The sequence below is a fragment of the Camelus dromedarius genome, chromosome 10, assembly GCF_036321535.1.
Source record: "Camelus dromedarius isolate mCamDro1 chromosome 10, mCamDro1.pat, whole genome shotgun sequence".
In the NCBI taxonomy this organism is placed as follows: domain Eukaryota; kingdom Metazoa; phylum Chordata; class Mammalia; order Artiodactyla; family Camelidae; genus Camelus; species Camelus dromedarius.
In genome coordinates this window covers 76,301,604-76,314,564 of record NC_087445.1, presented here as the reverse complement: position 1 = coordinate 76,314,564, position 12,961 = coordinate 76,301,604, and the positions used below count along the sequence as shown (strand labels likewise).

The following is a 12,961-nucleotide window of genomic DNA, read 5'->3' as shown; positions in this document are numbered from 1 at the left end:
ACCCCGGCCCCAAACAGCAGTCCCCGTCCCCCCTTCACCCCTGACACCACCGTCACCCCAGCTCTGTGCTCACACTCTGTGGGTTGTTTCAGAGGTTTGCTGTTTAATTTCCAAGTCCGTAGTGATTTTCCAAATGTCTTTCTGTTACTGATTTCCAGCTTGATTCCAGTGTGGTCAGAAAACAGTATTTTCAATTCTTGAACACACCCCTAGGCAGCTCCCTTCATCAGTCTTCGTTCGCAAAGTGGGGAAGCGCTGGGTCACTGAGGGCCCAGGCACAAGCCCCCTGACTGCGGCCCCCCCACCAGGGGCCAGGGGACTGCGTTTGGAGGGTGTGTCGGGCCTCTGGGAGGCCTGCAGGAAGGCCAGGCCACCATGCTGCCACTGTAGCTCAGCAGTGCCTGGACTGACCGCCATGGGCCAGGAGGCAGAGAAGAACCCCGAGGCTGAGGTACAGGACCCCACTGGAAGGGCTGGCTACGCAGAAGGGAGCCGCCTCAGGATGGTGGAGCCAGGAGCACCCGTCAGGCTGCCTCCCTGCCCGCCTACCCGCAGCCCCTTCCCAGAGCTGTTGCCTCAGCCTGGCAGGTGGCAACTCAGTCCAACCAGTAAGGCTGCCCCGGTGAGGTGGGGCCTGGGGATTCCTGCTTGTCAGGACACAGCTCGCAGCCAGGGGTGGGGGCCTGGGGAGTACCCTCCACAGAGAACTGGTGCTATGGTTGTTGGCCCAAGCTTTGCCCAGTTGTCTACAGCCCTTGAGAAACTGGCTTGGGGGCCATAGGGAGTGGCCTCACAGTCCAGGTCCTGCCGCCTGTGTCCCCTGTATCCTGGTGGAGGGGGCTGCAGAGTGGGGATGCTCTCAGGATGGGACAGGGTACCAGCTGCAGTGGGGGCTGGTGGAAGTGTGGGACAAGTGCGGCCAGGCCCATGACCTCTTGGACACCACACTGCAGTCCTTAGGGGGCCCAAGTGGACTGGAAGGTGGCTTGGTCTCGTCCAGCCCTGGGAGAGCCTTGATAGAACTTCTTAGGGTCAGGGCTGGGCCTCCAGGGCAGGTCCCAGGACCCCCACCCCCCAGGGAGGGCTCTGACCAGCTGCTGTCCTCGGAGAGCAGGCGACTTCCACTTCCCTCTTGCCGCCATCTCCTGGGGCCACCCGGGGCGACTCAGAAGGCAGCCACAGGGCCCGTCCCCCATGGGAGGACTGGCCGGCCTGGGGTTAACCAGAACCATCAGGAAGTGCACAGGCTCCCCTCCCGGCTCCACGGCCCCGCCCTCCCTCACCTCGCAGCAGCCAGCAGCACCTCCTACCACTCCAGGCTGACCGGCGACCAGCTACACAGGTGCCCCGGGAGGACCCTGAGGTAGGCTGGTCTGTTGCCCTTTCTGAAGGGTGGCTAGGAATCCTCAGTGGCTCAGCTCAGGACTCCTGGGGGCAGGGAGCGGGGTCTGGAGCAAATACCCCAGAGGGATGCCCTGCCCCCCCTCACAGCCATCTGTACCTGCTGTCATTTCAGTGGAATTAGCAGCAAGGCGTCAGGTGTGGGACCTGTGGACTTTAGGCCAGAAAGGCAGGGAACAGGCCAAATGCTCCAAAGACTGTCCAGCAAGTTGCTGCTGTTCTCATTCAACACCTTGTCTGTCACCCAGCAGGCTGGCTGGCTGAGAGCAGCGGGAAGTTAGACCCCTCAGCAAACCAGACCCGCTGCCACCCGCATCTCTAGGAGTGCGGTCTAGGTCCTCTGGGCTGGAAACCGCTCCTGTTCAGGTTGAAGGCTCCGTTTGAGGTGGCCGGTCAGGGTCTCTATCCCCACTGCCGGGACAAGGCACGACCACGTGGCTGCTCCCAGCTCAGCCCAGCCCTGGAGAAAGTGGCTTCCTGCCCACTGGTGGAAGAGACCGGCAGTGAGTGGTTCCTATGTAGAGGGTTCCCAGGCGGAGAGCTGGCATGACAGTCCCCCAGAGTGTGGCCAAGAGCAGGCCTCACCTGGGAGGTGGAGAGGATCCCAGGGATGGCTGGTGGCCAGGACTTGAGAGCCTGGATGAGGCGTGGAGCCGCATCCCGGGCCAGCCATGGGCAACACAGTCCGCCCTCCAGTGTGCCGGGGCCCTGGCACTCCTGTGGGCCGTCCACAGTCAGCTGTCCCAAAGGGCACCGTGTCGCTGAGCCTGACCTGGAGCAGGCTGGCCCCCGCAGCAGCTGGATGACCGTTGCATCACCAGCAGCCGCCGGAAGGAGAGGAGGGGACGGGACTGGATGTGAGCAGGCACTGTCGGGGAATGAGGAAGTCCCCAGCAGCACAGCCTGGTGCCTGGCAGGTGGCAGGGTCCCAGGCCAACCAGCTTCTGGCCCCAGCTGGGGCATTGGCCAGCTGGGGGCTGGAGCCGGGGTTCCACCCACACCTGCCAGGGTGGCTGTACCAGCTCCTCCCGACCCCTCACCTCCATGGGTGGAAGGGAGCCCCACAACACTTCAGGGGGTTTGGGGGGGCAGAGGCCAGAGGAGGGCCACAGTGCAGGGAAGAGTGTTCTCTTAGATGCCACCTGTCCCTGGAGCATCCCCACATCCTCCTCCATGCTTACTGGGGTGACTGGGGAGAAAGAAAGCCCAGGACCGGGTGAGCTGATGGGAGCGGGGTGCTTCCTCTCTTGACGACACCTCTCCTGGAGTCCCCTGGGCTGAGTTCCTGTCTGGCTGTGTCCAGAGCCCTGGCAGGCATCAAGGCGGCAGGCCTGGGTCAGGACTCAGACTGCGGCAAGCATTCCCCGACCGCCCCCAGCAGCCATGTCCGACTACGAGAACGAGGACGAGTGCTGGAGCACCCTGGAAGGCTTCCGCGTAAAGCTCATCGCGGTCATCGACCCCGCCCGCATCACCCCCTACCTGCGGCAGTGCAAGGTCCTGAACCCTGATGATGAGGAGCAGGTGCTCAGCGACCCCAACCTGGTCATCCGCAAGCGGAAAGTGGGTCAGTGCTGGCGGTCCCGGCCCTGCACCTGCCCTGGAGCGCACTGCAACCCCAACTGCAGGGTGGCAATGGGGACTTCCCAGCCCCCAAGCCCTGTCCCTCTGTCTGCCTAACCCGCTCAGGCTCAGCTGGGCCTCTCTGGTTTGCAGGTGTGCTCCTGGACATCCTGCAGCGGACTGGCCACAAGGGCTATGTGGCCTTCCTTGAGAGCCTGGAGCTGTACTACCCACAGCTCTACAAGAAGGTCACAGGCAAGGAGCCCACCCGCGTCTTCTCCATGATCATCGGTGAGGAATGGGACCTGGGCCTGGGGACACTGGAGGCGGGGCGGCATGGGAGCCTCGAGGGGACGGGGTGGGGCCGGCATAGGTGTGGGGCTGGTGGGCCCCTTCCCACCTGGCCCCCTGATGGATACATTGCAGATGAAAACAGGTGAGCCTTGCGGGGAAGGGTGCCAGCATGGGGCCCTGTCTGGCTCCACTCCCATCCCGGAGGGTTAACAGGTGGGAGGTGGGGTGCACAGGCTGATTCGTGGCCCAGAAGACCATCTGCCCCTGGCAGGATGGGGCCTGCTGGTCCCAGCAGCTGGTGGAGCAAGGCCCTCCTGGCTCTGAGTTGCCTCTCAATCAAGATAACAAAATTAGACAAAGAGGGACGCCCTGTCCTGGGAGGTGGTGGGAACAGGACCGAGCAGTGAGTCAGAACCTCAGTTCCTTTCCTTGATGGGGAGCTGCAGCGACCTGGATTTGACCCTTCGAGGGGAGGCGAGGGAGGCGAGGGGCACCCCGACTGATGCCTGTCTGGTCCACAGATGCGTCCGGGGAGTCGGGCCTGATGCAGCTGCTGATGAGCGAGGTGATGAAGCTGCAGAAGAAGGTGCAGGACCTGACGGTGCTGCTGAGCTCCAAGGACGACCTGATCAAGGAGCTGCGGGTGAAGGACAGCCTGCTGCGCAAGCACCAGGAGCGCGTGCAGCGGCTCAAGGAGGCTTGCGAGGCGGGCAGCCGCGAGCTCCAGCGCTGCAAGGAGGACAACTACGACCTGGCCATGCGCCTGGCCCGCCAGAGCGAGGAGAGGGGCGCCGCGCTCATGCGGAACCGTGACCTGCAGCTGGAGGTGCCTGCCCGCCCCTGCTCACAGCCGGGCTGCTCGGGGTGGGGGCCAGGCGGCGGATCCCGCGGTCCTGGCTGACAGCTGGTCCCGCAGATCGACCGGCTCAAGCACAGCCTCATGAAGGCAGAGGACGACTGCTCGGTGGAACGCAAGCACACGCTGAAGCTCAGGCACGCCATGGAGCAGCGGCCCAGCCAGGAGCTGCTGTGGGAGCTGCAGCAGGAGAAGGCGCTGCTGCAGGCGCGGGTGCAGGGGCTGGAGGCCTCTGTGCAGGTGGGGGCCCGGCCGGGGCGGCGTGGGGCGGGCACGGGGCAGCCGGGCCTGGGTCTCCCAGCCAGGCGTCCCCACTGCCCTCTCCCTTCATTGCCCACAGGAAGGGAAGCCGGACAAGAGCAGCCCCTACATCCAGGTGCTGGAGGAGGACTGGCGGCAGGCGCTGCGGGACCACCAGGAGCAGACCAGCACCATCTTCTCCCTGCGCAAGGATCTGCGCCAGGCCGAGGCCCTGCGTGCCCGGGTACGCAGTGGGCAGGCGGGTAGAGGGGGAACTGGGCTGCACGTGCCTGGAAGTGGGGCGGCCTCTCAGCTCGACGGCCCCCTACTCCCCCTTCCTGGAGGTAGAGGCCCAGCCTTCTCACCCAGCAGGCTCACGGCCAACCTTTGGTGAAGCTCAGGCCTGGTGGGGACCTCAGGGCTCAAGCAACCCCTCCCCCTCTCTCCTCCCCCTCCCCCATCCCATCCCAGCTGGCCTGACCCGGGCCAGGATGGGGGCCGAGGGCAGGGGGCTAGCTACCATCTCCCACAGTGCATGGAGGAGAAGGAAATGTTCGAGCTGCAGTGCTTGGCCCTGCGGAAGGACTCCAAGATGTACAAGGATCGCATCGAGGCCATCCTGCAGCAGATGGAGGAGGTCGCCATCGAGCGGGACCAGGTAGGGCCTCCCAGCCCCACCACCCATGCAATGACTTCTCAAGGGGAGGCCGCCGTCAAGATGGTTTTTCAACGACAGATGAGAACCCCAGGAAGTGGCTATCCCTCTGCCAGCTGCACCCCAGCCCACTGCCCCAAAATCCATGGTCCACCTTCTGCTGGACGTACCAGACTCTCTTCAGTATCTGGGTAGTTTCATTTTTGTTTTTACAAAAATAGAAGCTTCCTGACTTGTCTCGCAAATACATTTTTAGCAGTGGCACCTTGGCTGGCGGCATTCTCATGGGCGTGGGTAGGAGGCAGCATCCGAGCGTGGGGAGGGCTGCATCTGCTCCACTGTTTCCCGTCACTTTGCCGTCCCATCGCTAGGCTCGTTTCTAATCAGTTACAGCTGGTGCGGCAGAGATCTGCAGGGCGATCTGCAGGGCAATCCACAGTCTTAGATGCAGACCCCTTTAACCCAGCGATTCCACTTCCGGAAACCTCTCTGGTGGGAATAACAGTAACTCAGGAAAAGCCTGGTGTGTGGGTGTTATCTAAGGGCCATGGACAATGGTGAGGTCTGGGGCAGCCCCTGTAAATGGGTGCAGCCATGCGCCAGAGCTGCCAGAGCAGGGGCCCTGCACCGCCCCAGGGCAGGCGGAGGAGGGCAGCCACAGGTGTGCCATCTGCCTGGGGAAGCTGGGGGGCGGGCCCCGCAGGTGAGCAGGAGGGTTTTCTCTGGTTGGTCCTACACTGGAAGCAGGCACAGAAATTCAGGCAGTTCTGTCATGAATCAAGCCCTGGTCGTCTGGGGTCAACCGACACAGCGATATGGTTTAGCTTCCTGGATTGTTGCTGGAGACAGAGGCTGGCTTCCTACAAGTCTGACTTGCAGCCGCTGCCTCCTGGGCCGGTCACTGTAGGTCGTGGGCCAGTCTCCTGGTCTGGCCATTGTGCCTCTGCAAGTTCATTCTCACACCTCGATGTCCCCCGGTGGAGAGCGGGCATGATAAAGCAAGGGGCGTTCTTTTTAAAGAATCTTACACTGCTGTCAACAATCTCCTTTTTGATATCAAGCCACACCCAAAATGTGTAAAACGCACGTGCGGCATAAACCCGTGCGGGATGTCTGCACAGGGAGCAGGACTTGGAGACCAGTCACGCACGGTCAGCAGGGACTAGGCTGAGGGTTACTGTCTTCTTTGTAGTTTCTTAATGGTCCACCCTTTCCATCATGAGCCTGTATTATGTTTAAAACCCCCTAAACATGAATGACGTCCACAGAGAAGAAAGAGGAAGAGGTGGGCGCGTGTGTCACCTGCCCCCCGCCCCACCCGTTGCTGGGAGTTCTCCGGGGAACATTGCTAGAAATCAGGCGGGCTGTGCAGAGAAGTGAGAGTGCTGGGGAGGGGGGGAGAAGTGAAAGTACCCCCATGTGGGCTGGGGGCGGGGGAAAGGGGCCCAGGCTGCGCTCTGCAGGGGTCCCTGAGCTGCACCCCACCCCCAGGCCATCGCGAGGCAGGAGGAGCTGCACGCACAGCAAGCCCGCAACCTGCAGGAGAAGGATGCGCTGCGGAAGCAGGTCCGCGAGCTGAGCGAGAAGGCAGACGAGCTGCAGCTGCAGCTGTTCCAGCGCGAGGGCCAGCTGCTGGCCGCGGAGGGCAGGCTCAGGCGGCAGCAGCTGGAGACGTCCGTCTTGGTGGGCCTCCCCCGGGGCCAGTGTCCATCAGTCAGAGCCACAGCTCTGCCACAGTGGGGCTCAGGGGTTTGGCCACTTAGGGGCAGGTGCGTCCCTAGACACCACAGAGCCCAGAGGAGAAGCCTCCAGAGAGCCCCGGCCCTGGCCTGGCTTGGCCACTGCTCTGCTGGTGGCCCTGGTGGGACCCCGGACCTTCCTCCTCTGTGAGGTTGGCTCCTCACTGAGCCCTCCTGGAGGTGGGCTGCAGGGATGGCAGAGCTCAGGGCTCGGGGTGGGGGTGAAGGGGAGGGAGGGGTGTTCTGGCCAGATGCCAGCTGTGCCCTGGAGGGAGGCCTCCCTGGAGGATGGGCTGGCCTGGAACCCCTCTCCGCACCCTGTCCCATGCCTGGGAGTGTTTCTGTTCCCCCATGGCCTGCTGGCTGACCCCTCTTCTGTGACCACAGAGCTCCGACCTGGAGGACAGCTCACCCAGGAACTCCCAGGAGGTGAGTGTGACTCCAGGGGTCAGCCCAGGGCTGGCCTCACCTGGGGCTCTGGGCCACTGCCTCTGCCAGACCACAGTCCCACATGAGTCCCTCAGAAGCTCTGGAAGCTTGGCTGCCCACAGCAGGCCATCCTTCCAGTGCTCAGCCAGACAGCATAAGGGTCCCTGAGAAACTTGCACAGGGGGTGACTGTGATGGGGTGGGCGGCCCGGGGTGGGCAGCACGAGGGTTAGGTCCAGTCCCAGGAGGGTGGTGGTCTAACTGGTTGCCCCCTCTCTCTTGGGAAGCTCTCGCCCCCCCGCGACCTGGAGGAGAACGCCCAGCTCTCAGACAAAGGTGAGGAAGGAGCGGCTTCTCATGGAGGAATCTGGCCAAGGCCTCCTTACCGCTGCAAGTTGGCCCCTGTCCTGATCTACAGCACACACAGCCCAGTGACAGTGCCTGGGGATGCGGGCCCCAGCCCTGACCCATTGACCATCACAGCCCCACTTTACAGATGGGAACACTGAGACTCAGAGAGATAAATAACCCCCCAAGGTTCCCCAGTGAGCAAACGAGAGCCCCCCAGGTTTGCAGGTCCACACCCCAGCTCTGACCTTGAGAGTACATCTGGCCGTTGGAGCCCACTTGGGCCCTGGGAATGCTGAGTGGAGAAATCCTGCCCCCCCAGAGCAGGGAGCTGGGGAGGTTGCAGTAGGTCTCTGCCCAGGTGTGTCATGTGGTACCACCCAGGTGGTAACAGTGCTGGGGATTTTGGGTGGCAGGGGTGGGATCTCTCTGCCTGCTTGGACACAGGACTGGGCAGGGTGGCCAGGAGATGGTCCAGAGGGGATGACGAGGGGCTCGCTCTGAAGGTGGGTGTCAGAGGGGAGGTTGGAAGGACTGGGTGTGGAAGGGGAGGGGGAGGTAGCATGGAAAGCCAAACAGACTTCCTCAGCATCAGGCCTGAACCCAGATTCTAAAGAGGGGGGCAAAAGAGGAAGAAGGGACAGCAAAAGGAGAAGTAAGAGGTTGGTCCCTCTGCTGCTGCCCAAAGACGTGAGCTTGAGGCCACTGAGCCCCCACATGGGGACAGGCGGGCAATACCCGCGGGCATCGAGCAGGAGGGGAAGGCTGCCGGCCCAGCTGTCCTGGGAGGGAGCCCCAACTCAGGGCTGGTGTGGCCCCTTGCAGGAGGCAGGGCAGGCTTCAGGGTCAGAGACCAAGGAGGAGGGAAAGGTGTCAGCTTCAGGGAGAGACCTGGGCCTCGGCCTCTCTCACCACAATGTCCCCTGAAATCCACAGTCCCCATCATGGGCAGTCCAGGGGAGCCAGCCCAACAGAGTACTTTTTCTGAAGGTCCTGGGCCCTGGATCTGTCAGACACTGCAGATTTTGAGGGAGCCCAGCAGCCTGGTGTGTTCTGCTCCCAGCTGCTGCAGTGCCCCAGTCCTTACCTAGAAGGGGCCAAGCCACCTGCTCTGGGAGCACTTGGGATCTGCTCCTGGGAGTGGGGAGTGGGAAGTGAGGTCTCTGAGCCCCAGTCCCCTTGTCTATACAATGGGAGTCTCTGCGGAGTCCAAGTGAGGACCCAGGACATGTCTGGGGTGGGGAGGGGGAGGTATGGAAGGTGGGCAGGACCACAAGCACAACTCTTCTCTGCAGGTGGCCAGGCCATTGGGGAGAGCCTGGAGCAGCCCTCTGTGGCTCTGCAGAAGGAGCGGCTTTCACTGACCCCCGACGTAAGGCTGCCTGGGGTCCCTGGTGCCCTGGGATGTCCCTGGCGTGGGCCTCAGTGTGACTGATCACAGGGAGGGTGATTGCTCCACAGGACGCCTGGAGGGTGATCACAAGGGTCTCTGCCCATGGGCGCTTGGGGTGTGGTTTTTGGAACAGGAAGCTGTGCCTCCTCCCTTCTTGGACAGAGCAGCTGGAGAGGGGGCAGGGGGCGGGGCAGGACGGAACTCTGCCAGCAGTATGGCAGTTATGGGAAGTCTGTCTTCTGGGAGGGCCGCAGTGTTAACCTCAGTGGGAACTCAGTCTCACAGTCCACCACATGGGAGTCCGACAGCAAAGGGGTTCCCCTGGACATTGTAGCAGAAGGAACGCTGGCCTGGAGCCCAGCCCCTCTGGCTGCTGGTCTGGGCCAGTCGTCATCTGAAAGGCGACAGCACACCCTGCTCCCCTCACCAGGTGCACGGGGGACGCAACTGGCCTGGACCGCAGTTTGCATCCCTGGGGCAGGGCGAGGGTAGGGCCCACCAGGGTGCTGTTTGGAGCCTGAGAGTCCTCACCCTTCTTCAGGATGCAGGCCTGAGCAGCAGGGAGCCCCCAGAGAAGGAGAAGGGGCGGCGGCGCCTCAAAGAGAGCTTCGAGAACTACCGCAGGTGGGCCCGCACGGTGGGCGGTCCCAGGCAGGCTCCCCCGGGGGATGGCCGCGGTGGGGGTGCTAAGGGGCCGCAGCCCTGGGCCCACTCGCGCACACCTGTGCCGTCTGGGTCTCCCGCAGGAAGCGGGCCCTCAGAAAGGTGCAGCACGGCTCCAGGCAGGGAGAGGTGGACTGGGAGAACACCACGGGCAGCGACAACACTGACACCGAGGGCTCCTAGTCGGCGCCTTAGTCCAGCGGCCCGTCGTGGGAGGAGGACATGGCGCCGCCCCGGGACCTGGGCGCTGCCCCTCTAGGCCGCCTCTTTGTTGGCGAGCACAGGCGTGCTCTATTGCTATGTAATGTACACGCATGCTACAGTGTTAAAAACGCAGCCGTCAATAAACAACCGTGGTCCAGACACCGCCGCCTCTGATGGGTCTCGCTTGCACCTGCACCTTCGGACACCGCGCCAGTCAGTGCACACCTCCCGCCGCCAGGAGGCAGCAGAGCGCAGCCCGCCCACCGGCGACGGAAGCCGAGGAGGGCCGTTTCCGCTGAGCGCCCGCTTCCAAGATGGCGTCGGCGCGGCGTCGGCGCGGCGTCGGCTGCGCGGGGAGAGCTGGGGCGGGGCCGGTCTCGGCTGAGCCGGGCGGGGCGACCAGGGCCGGCGGGCGGGATGCTGCGGACGGCGCTGAGCCGCGTGCTGACATTGAGCTGCGCGCGGCCCCGGGGGCCCGGCCTGAGGTGGCTGTGGGGGCGCGGGGCCTGCCTGGAGGCCGCAGCGAGAAGGCGGGCCTGGGGCTGGGGCTGGCGGCGCTCGAGCTCCGAGACGGGACCCGGGCTGGCGCACTACCAGCTCGTCTACACCTGCAAGGTGGGCACGCGGCGGGAACGGGACCGGGGCACACCTGCACCTGGCGCTGGAAGGCGCTGCGTGACTGCGAGACTGTGTGGGACTATCCCCAGGGGCGGAGCCGCGCAGAGCCGGTGGCACGAGCCTTGTGGAGGGGTGGGGCTGTGGAGAAGGCGGGGCTGCGCGGGGATGGTGCTATCTCCAGGGGGCGGAGCTACGCAGAGGGGTGGCACGGGCCTTGTGGAGAGGTGGGGCTGTTCCCCAAGGGGCGGGACCTCCCGGGAGAAGGCGGGACTGCGCGGGGGTGGAGCTACCTCTAGGGGGCGGGCGGATCCGCGCGGAGGGGTGGGGCTATTCCAAAGGGTGGGACTTTCTGGGAGAAGGCGGGACTGCGTGGAGGGTGGGGCTATCTTCAAGGGGCGGAGCTTTCTGGGAGCGAGGTGGTCGTCTCCACAAGGGACGGGGCCTCACCGAGGGGTGGGGCTGACCCCCCCCAGGGAGAGGCGGGGCCAGGCACAGGTCCTTCCATGTCTCCAACAGGTCTGTGGGATTAGGTCCTCCAAGCGTATCTCTAAGCTTGCCTATCACCAGGGTGTGGTCATTGTGACCTGCCCTGGCTGCCAGAACCACCACATCATCGCCGACAACCTGGGCTGGTTCTCGGACCTGGATGGGAAGAGGTGAGGCCACTTCAGCAGGGTTGGGGATCGAGGTTTGTATCCCAGGGCTGGCCTGGTTGATCTTGGGTCTGGAGCCCCATCCAACCTCCCTGGGGCACCCTCCTTCTAAAGATGATTACAGAGCTCACCTCTCCAAGCCCAGCTTTCTTATCAATACAGGAGGTTCAGTTACATTTGAATTTCAGATAAAATACAAGTCACTTTTTAGTGTGAGTGTGCCCCAGGTACAAGACATGTTTTTATTTGCTAAATTTTCCACCCTAGACCAACCCTCTTTGGCCCTGCTTCCTTGCCTGACCTCTGTCCTCGCTGATGGCCTATGTGTGGGAAGCAGAACCTGGTTACGTGTCAGGGCCATCCATGAGCCTCCGCTAAAATTAGGGGATCAGATGAGATTGACTCTTGAAAGCAGCGACTTGCCTATCATTTTGTGGTTCCTTCCTTCACCCTACAAAGATTCCCTGAGTGCCTGCTATGGGGCAGGGATCCTAGTATGTCACTTTCTTGTCCTCTGTTGACCCTGGCTGGTTGACTACTCCGGTCTTGGTGGGGGTGTGTGAGGTGATGTGTTAGGGCCCTGGGCCTGAAGAGTCAACCTCACCCCCTTGTGGAGAGCATTGGGGGGCAGTGGTCAGGAGCCTCCTGGCTGGGTGGCCCTGATCCCACACCCATGCTCCGCCTGGCCTGGGGTGCCCTCAAGGGACCAAGATGAAGGATGGCTGCTGGCCCTGGAGTGTCATGGTGCCTCCCTCTTTCTCAGGAATATTGAAGAAATCCTGGCAGCCAGAGGGGAGAAGGTGTGCCGAGTGGCTGGTGAGGGGGCCCTGGAGCTTGTTTTAGAGGCTGCGGGGTCCCCCAAATCCACCACTGCTGTGGAAGGGGCTGAGGACCAGGATCCCACCCACCCTGGCAAGACGGAGGCCAGCTGACTCACGTGCCTTCAAGAAGGATGCTCTGGCCCTGGGCCACTCTGGACGTGCTTGTTTTTTATCAATAAACAGACATCACTTGCAGATGTGGAGCCTGGGGGTCTCCTGCTCTCCCTGGTTCTGGAGTCAGAATGACTCACAAGAACCCTCTCCAGGCTGCAGCTGGGGCCTTCTGCAGCTACAGGCCATGTCCCAGTGGGAAGGGGCTGGACATGGAGTCTGAGCCCTTCCTGGCTGTGGCTGTGTAGCCTTGGGCAGGTCACTTTGCCCCTCTGAGCCTCTGTCTTCCTGTCTACAGATGAAAATGTTCACAGTGCCACCTCGTCAGGAGGACAGGCAGAAAGACAAGACTCAGGACTGGCATGGGGTGGCTCAGTCCTGCCCCAAATGTCAGGGCTCCGATCTTGCTGGCTCTCGGGGATGCCTGGAAGGGATGGCCAGTTAGCCACTGTTCTTCCTGGGTGCAGGATCAGCACCCCCACACCCCACTGTGGGTCCTGTCCCTCTGGCCAGACACAAGGAGGCCCCGCAGATCCTTCTGTGACACCTGCTGTTCCCTGGACAGCACTGCTGAACCAGTGCCAACCTCAGCCCTGACTCTTGGCCACTGGCCAAGCGGTCAGGAAACCAGGCTGCTCACCGTCGCCACAGACAGGCCAGGAAGCCGTGGTGGCGAGCAGAGTGGGAGCCAGGGCTGTTGTCTGACTGGCGGTGGGCCGCGTGCCCCGCGTAGTGTCCCCTCCCCCAGGGTGTGCAGTTTGTCTCCCAGCCTCGTTTGACTGTCTTCTCAGGATGTTCCTGTGTTTATGAGAGTGTGTTTATTTCCAGAAGCCTTCTGGGTCGTGTGACCTTCAGCATTAATCACCAGCCACGATCTCACAGGATCCTGGCAGGATGCGCACTCCCAGCCGCCGACCCCGCCAGCCCTGGGCCTCAGCATCTTTCCCCAGGCGCTGGCGGTCTGTGCTCTGACT

The 12,961-nt window shown here is 62.9% G+C and overlaps 2 protein-coding genes across 7 annotated transcripts; both read left to right on the top strand.

Moving 5' to 3' along the window:
• Positions 1 to 1,064: 1,064 nt before the first annotated feature.
• Positions 1,065 to 9,943, top strand: CARD9 (caspase recruitment domain family member 9). 6 transcript variants are annotated; one of them, XM_064490696.1, is made up of 14 exons: positions 1,085 to 1,363; positions 1,653 to 2,617; positions 2,705 to 2,968; positions 3,118 to 3,255; positions 3,780 to 4,084; positions 4,175 to 4,354; positions 4,455 to 4,598; positions 4,887 to 5,012; positions 6,501 to 6,692; positions 7,136 to 7,177; positions 7,464 to 7,512; positions 8,820 to 8,896; positions 9,459 to 9,541; positions 9,664 to 9,943. In XM_064490696.1, exons 2-14 carry the CDS (start codon positions 2,446 to 2,448, stop codon positions 9,761 to 9,763), a joined length of 1,872 nt encoding a protein of 623 aa, XP_064346766.1. In that variant the 5' UTR covers positions 1,085 to 1,363; positions 1,653 to 2,445; the 3' UTR covers positions 9,764 to 9,943. The 6 variants fall into 6 exon arrangements, with proteins under 6 accessions (XP_031306700.1, XP_031306699.1, XP_064346766.1 ...); XM_031450840.2 differs by lacking the exon at positions 1,653 to 2,617 and having other exon boundaries at positions 1,065 to 1,363; positions 2,783 to 2,968; XM_031450839.2 differs by lacking the exon at positions 1,653 to 2,617 and having other exon boundaries at positions 1,065 to 1,363; positions 2,780 to 2,968.
• A 175-nt stretch (positions 9,944 to 10,118) lies between these two features.
• On the top strand, positions 10,119 to 12,071 carry DNLZ (DNL-type zinc finger). The gene is made up of 3 exons (XM_064490694.1): positions 10,119 to 10,399; positions 10,919 to 11,058; positions 11,819 to 12,071. Exons 1-3 carry the CDS (start codon positions 10,202 to 10,204, stop codon positions 11,985 to 11,987), a joined length of 507 nt encoding a protein of 168 aa, XP_064346764.1. The 5' UTR covers positions 10,119 to 10,201; the 3' UTR covers positions 11,988 to 12,071.
• The last annotated feature ends 890 nt before the right edge of the window (positions 12,072 to 12,961 follow it).